The sequence below is a fragment of the Phytophthora sojae genome (genome assembly GCF_000149755.1).
Source record: "Phytophthora sojae unplaced genomic scaffold PHYSOscaffold_28, whole genome shotgun sequence".
NCBI classification, from domain to species: domain Eukaryota; phylum Oomycota; class Peronosporomycetes; order Peronosporales; family Peronosporaceae; genus Phytophthora; species Phytophthora sojae.
Genome location: NW_009258142.1, coordinates 18,929 through 25,417, shown reverse-complemented (window position 1 = coordinate 25,417; position 6,489 = coordinate 18,929). Strand labels below are relative to the sequence as shown.

The following is a 6,489-nucleotide window of genomic DNA, read 5'->3' as shown; positions in this document are numbered from 1 at the left end:
CGGCAGCTCCTAGTCCGGTGGGTCGGACCTTTTCAGTGGAGGAGGTCAAGTTGCACTCGTTCCTGATACGCCACTTGCTGACGCGAGCGGTTCATGAAGTCCATGGATCTCGTTTGAAATTCTACCACGACCCCAGCCTGGAGCTCTCGGAGGAGCTAGTGGAACATATTGCCAAGCAGGGCATTGTGCTCGGCGTTGAAGCCATCCTCCAACACCGGTACAACGAGACGTCCCGTCAACACGAGCTGCTGATTTCATGGGTTGGGCTCGAGTCCATTGAAGACTCATGGGAACCGCTCGACGTTATGTTAGCAGACATCCCGACTAAGGTGAAGGAGTATGCTGCGAGCCAAGACGACGCGGAGCTACGGGGTCTGTGCGGTCTCCAAGCTGTGTCACAGCAGTAGACGAGTTTGTCTACATGTGTCGACAATTGTGCTGGACTGTGTTTTGGTGGGCGGTGTGGCGCTGTGAATCTTCAAACACACCCAGCGACTGGTGGCAGCCTGGCGCCAGGATGCGATCCAGTCTCTCAGGGTGCGGAAGGATAGCTAGCGCCGCTTTCATGTTTTGCGTTGCTCTCAGAATTCAATTTGCTTTCTCAGTGCATTGGTCGTCATAACATTAAAATTTTGAAAACCCAAAAATCAAATATGAGTCGAGCGAACCCAGGTGCAAAATGAGATTGATTTTATCCAAAGTGGACAGAAGCGAGAGGCAAGCCTCAATCTTACTGTCCGTAAGAACACGGCGCTTTTCGGCGGAGGAGTGCTTGAGGAAGGAGGCTTGGGCGGACATCTGCTGCGGTGGCGGTGGAATTGGAAGTGAGCTTCTTGATCTCGCTGGTGGCGTTCAAAATTTTAATGTTCACTTTGCTTGAATTTATTCCTAGCTAGACCGGGCAAAGGTGTAGAAGTATAGGAAGGGTTTCATACAAATTGTCAGTCAAACTGCAGTACAGTGGCGTGGCATACCCCGACTAAGATGATATTTGAGGTGAATGTTACCTGTGGCGGCAGGTTGTGTGGAGCACCCCAAATAGCAACATTCGAGCGACCTACGTAGAAATTTTGCGTTAACCGATCAGAATGTAATGATAGAAAAATACATTAACGGGGTGGGTGCATGGTGTGGTGGTTGGCGAATCCACAACCTGTATCCTAGCAAAGCTTAACTAGGCGCCACTACTGGATACCCATGATCGGGCTTGGGATTGGCTGCCTGGCTTTCCTGGGCTGCCAGCAATGGCAGGTAAGGGCAGGCAGTAGATTAGTATCAGTTCTCAATTAGCATCCCAAGGAACAAGCAATACACGTTGTACTTGGTGAGAGTTCCAGCTCCCAATCAACCGTGTTATACTTGCCTCAAGGTGCAACACGTCACACATGGTCGTAGCGATAAACATCAGTCATGTTGCATCTTTTGATGGACAGAGTACGACTTCACCGCTTCGCTATCATGATTTTTCTCTCACTTCCATTTCGCGTTCGACCACTAAACCAAGCACTGGAACTCATCACTAACCGAATTTACTACCCATTTTAAGCGGTTAGCTACGGCGGCGAATTGGAGCAGTAGCTAGCTACGGCTGTTCAAAGGCGATGCTGACCGGAAGTCTGTGACCGATCAGCTACAGCGTTCGATGACTTCGTGAGGCCCTACGAGTGCTACGGCAAGTCCATCATCAAGGCCACGGCCAACACCTACGGGGCTCCTTCTTTCTACGCTCTTCACCCGCGCGCAACGTGTTTACCCCTCCTGTTCTGAACCACGACGTCGCTGACGACCTGAGACTGTGGCTTGGCGTGTTCTTTGCATCACGCCTTGCGAACGCCATCATGCTGCTCCACGTGCACTTCTACATCCAGTTGATCGACTGGCGGTGTCGCTTAAGTTTTTGTTTGTTTTTGAATTGAGGATCATTATTGTCACTTAGCTAATACGATCGCTAACGACTACTAAAGACCGGGGACCTCACCTGTGCCAATATGCGTCACTAGGAAGCGGTGTCGCTTTAGAGGCAGCTCTTCAGGGAGGCCGTGCGTCACAGCATCCAGAGCGGAGGCGACTCCAAGGCCGTGGGCATCTCCAACCTCTTTTCTTCAGATGTCGACAAAGTGCTCTGGGCGGCGTTCGAGATCAACCTCGAGTGGATCATCCCTGGTTGTTGTTTTCATGTTGTACGACCTTTTGATTTGAACTTGTTGCGATTTAGTCGGCTATCTACACCCGGTGCTGAGGGGGCACGACCTCATCGGCGTTGCTGCCTTTGCCGGGCTTGCGTGCGACTATCAGGAATTTCGTGTACATTGGTGCGCTCAGCATCTTCGTGCTGTGGTACACTCCGTTGAGTGTCTCGGTCGCTCGCAGTGGTAGGAGAACGAGTTGACGGTGGGAAGTTTTTACAGCAATCGCTCTGTTTAACTCCCCATGACTCGCTGAGAGACTTGAATTATACCGTGTGGGCATCTCTTTTCTTCCTGTTGGATCAGGTCCACCAATTCAGTATTTTATATTTAAAAAATAACAGTAGAATGAGAGCGAATATATTTCGAATACTTTAAACTTCAGAGCTTCTTCGGGCCGCAGGCTTTGTTTCGAAATACGAATGTAGAATAAACCGTCGTCCTGGCAGTACAAAGAGCCGAGTGCAGTTGCTACTTCCGGCAATCACGCACTTCAACAGCAAATATTTTCAATACTTAAGTTGGGAAACTAATGATTCGTAACCTAAAGTATAATAAAGTGCCAGGGTAGTGTCAACGCGGGTGAACTGAAGCACCAAATGGCTACATTGAGCTAGAAACTACTAGACAGTTAACATGAAGTTACCCCAAAGGTGGCGGCATCATTTTCGTTGCTTGCGGCTTGATTGCTCCTTTACTCACCTACGAATCGGTGCTTTGACGATGTTGTCTTCTGGTTGCCGTGGAGGATAATCACTGTGTTGCGAGGTTAACGGATAGACTAGGGGGAGAGGAGTGTGGAGGAGTCGTCAAAAGACGAAGTGAGTTAGATTAGAGATGGCGCACTGCCAGCAGCAGAGTTTAGATGGTTGGTTCTAGCAAAACTACACTGGTACAGACTATACAGCATAGTTACTCCTTGACTAACAGCTTTGAAGGAACCTTTTGTATCAGATCATCCGCTTCCAGAGGTAGTTGGTACTATGTGCCACTATGTAAAGGGTGCAAACATTGACAGCCTCCCTGCATCTTTGCATATGATTGGCGCATACACGAAGGCATGCAATATTACAGGTCTCTGGAGAATCTCGTTGCAAACGCCTCAGTCTTCAAAGAGTCGTCTACCAAGGAAGCCCCTGAGCTAGCTGCTCCGACTTAACCCACTCAGCCCTGCTGTGTTGGGAAGAAGGGCTTCACGGGCAGGCCATGGCGACACTCTCGAAGACAGCGCAGTCAGCAGCAGTGGTGCCGGGCACGCCGTCCTCAGCGCCGAAAGGCCTGGAGAAAAGGAAGCTCGGCATGCAGCCAAGATTCGAGAGCGCACGCGGAAGCGGGCAGCTGCTCGCAAGGAGAACCAAGGTGCTGGTGCCGAGTCCAGCGTGGAGGCAGCGACCACGGCGAGTGGAGGGTGTGAGGCCGCGGGGGCCGGGGTGAAGAAGGCCGCGGGGGCCAAGGAGAAGAAGCTGAAGAAGGCCGCTGGAGCCAAGGCGAGGAAGGCTGTTGGTGGGCCGCTCGCAGAGGCCCTCCAAGCAGCCATGGCTGAGGCTGCTGCAGACTCTATGGAGACAGCGCCCGCAGCAAGCAGTGTTGCGCCGTGCGGCTCGTGCAGTGGCGCTGGAGCGCCGGCTAGTACGTCGAGGGAGCATGTAGCCGCTACCACGGCACATTGCTCTCGTGGCATTATACCGGGGGGCCTTAGTGACACGGGTTCAACATCTCGCACCACCGACCAGGCTGCAGCTCAGATCTTGACGGAACTTGTAAGCCGTGCTGTCGATGGAGGCGTGCATCACCCAGAGGTCAAGAGGGCTGCTGGTAGGACTGGCAAGGCATCTCGTAGCGCCCAGACTGCTGCAACTGACCAGCATGTCACGGCACGTACGCATGTACCTCGTGCCACCGAACAGGATCACCGAATGTGAAGATACAGTCATCGAACTGGGCACTTCTGACACCGATGAATCGTCAGATGGTGACGTGTATTACCCAATATACGGTAAGTATTACAGCAGCAAGCAGGTGACGGTAACATCGGACTATGCAACTACGAAAATGACCTGGAGAGTGGCCCGTATCAACGACCGCCGCAGTTCTCCTCGTGGTCCAGAGTACCGTGTGCTATGGCTCAGCCGTCTGCTCGTCAACCGACGCTACTATCAACGTACTTGGGAGCCTCTTCAGCAACTTTTGGACGATGGTTTCGCCAACGAGGTGGACCTCGTGGATCGCTGGAAGGAGTCTGGCGTGGAGAAGTTCTGGCCCAAGGACGAGTTCGGCAAGCGTGCAATTGGTGCTGACGCTCGTGGCCTGTGCATGTTCAATGCACTGAAGCGTGCGACCGAGCTTGCTGGACGCCCGGACATCGTCACGCAGGTTGATATCGACACGTTTGTGGCTGATGAACTCCGAGAGCCTGGAGTGGACCTCACAGGGGGTCCTTCGTGGAAGGTGGTGTTACGGTTCCTGCGCCGCCTGAGGGATGCTGGCCGGGATTTCATCTTCAAGGCCATCGCCAAGAACAACTTCACTATTGCTGGACGGCGTGGAGCACGTGTGCTGGAGGAAGTGCCTCTCTACAACGGACTTTACTTCGTTGTTGCCTAAAACCACGGTTTAGTGGGGCACGCGTTCGTGCTAAGCGTCCAAGGGAAGGAGGGCAAGGTTCGGCGCATCTACGACTTGAAGGAGCCCAAGCCAGTGGCGTCGGCGATGGACTGGATTACCTTCGTGGCCTGTATTCGGCCTTTCATTGTCTTTAAGAAAAGTAGGTAATTAGGAACCACGTTTGCTTTATCGAAAATACATTTCCCAGTAAAAAAAAATGTGTCTGCATGGATATAGGGAGTCATATGCCTAATATAATTCGGTACAAAACCAGGGAAACCTCAGTGAGGAGAAAACCTTAGTGCGAACAAAAGATAAAACCCAGTGGGAAAAAACTAAAGGAACGCAATTGAGTAGACACGCTTCATGCATTAGTGTTATTCTCGTACACTATACGGAATGGCTTAATCAAGCGTCAAGGGATTTCATCCTGAACTTTGCCCTTAGTTCTCTAAACTGATGCTTGTCTAAAGCTTTAGTAAATATGTCAGCAACCATAGTTTTGGTATTGCAGTAAGCGACGGAGAACTCGTGTCGCTCGACTTTTTCCTGCACAAAACAGTATCGAACGTGAATGTGCTTCGACCTCCCGTGTAGTTCGGGGTTATAGCAGATCTTAATGCAGCTTTGATTGTCATCGTGAATAACATTGGCTTGCGTTGTGCCAAAACCTAACTCTTTGAGGAGCAGTTTGAGGAAAATCATTTCTTGCATGCAGTGACACAGAGCGATGTACTCTGCCTCTGTTGTAGAGAGAATTACCGTGCGGTGTTTGCGCGAAAGCCATGAGATCGGACCGCTCGCAAGCATAGTCACATATCCAGCGACAGACCGTCTCGTGTCGGGGCAGTTGGCATAATCAGAGTCGCTGTAAGCTGTCAGCTTGTCGGCCAGGTTCTCGGGTGTACCATCGAGAGATCCGCCAAGGAGAAGACCGTAGTCCTTAGTCCCTAATAGATATTTCAGACCTCTAACTACTGGTTTCCAGTGTTCCATTCCCGGATTAGCTAGGAATTGGCTGACCTCACGCATGTAGAATGACAGGTCGGGTCTCGTGCCTACCATGAGATACATGATACTGTCAACGGCTTCGCGATACGGAATATATTTCATCGCATCTTTCTCTGCCTCACTACTAGGCTGGCTGCTTACGGAGAGTTTAACGTTCTGCTCTGCTGGGGTTGCTATAGGGTACGGAATGTAGTCGCTGAAGCGGTCAAGGACCTTCGTAGCGTATTTGTGTTGGTGGATAAAGATCGCTCGGTTCTTATGGTCACGTTGAATAGAAAGACCAGCCGAGTAAGTACTTCACCTCCCCTAAATCTGTCATAGAGAACCGCTTTTTCAGGGCGGATTTCAATTCGTTTACGAGGGCTGGTGTAGGCGCAATGATCAGGTGGTCGTCAACATACACAGCAATGTAGCATGTAACACCATCAACAGTGCGTTTGAACACACAGCTGTCCTTAATGAGTTTGTGGAACCCTTGGCTTTCAAGAAAGGCCGACAACGTTTTGTACCATATACGGGGAGCTTGTTTCAACCCGTACAAGCTCTTTAGGAGTTTGCACACTAGGTGCTCCTTACCGGGGACTTTAAAACCTTCCGGCTGAGCCATGTAGATCTCCTCCTCTAGCAAACCATCGAGAAATGCTGTCTTTACGTCCATTTGGTGGATTTCAAGATCAAGCAACGCTGC

At 51.0% G+C, this 6,489-nt stretch overlaps 1 protein-coding gene across 1 annotated transcript; it reads left to right on the top strand.

The window, feature by feature from the left end:
* Nucleotides 1-3,023: 3,023 nt before the first annotated feature.
* PHYSODRAFT_250016 (hypothetical protein) lies at nucleotides 3,024-4,958 on the top strand (the record flags this gene model as incomplete). Its single annotated transcript, XM_009541653.1, has 5 exons — nucleotides 3,024-3,054; nucleotides 3,390-3,815; nucleotides 4,052-4,064; nucleotides 4,196-4,737; nucleotides 4,804-4,958. 5 exons carry the CDS (start codon nucleotides 3,024-3,026, stop codon nucleotides 4,956-4,958), a joined length of 1,167 nt encoding a protein of 388 aa, XP_009539948.1.
* Between the last annotated feature and the right edge of the window lie 1,531 nt (nucleotides 4,959-6,489).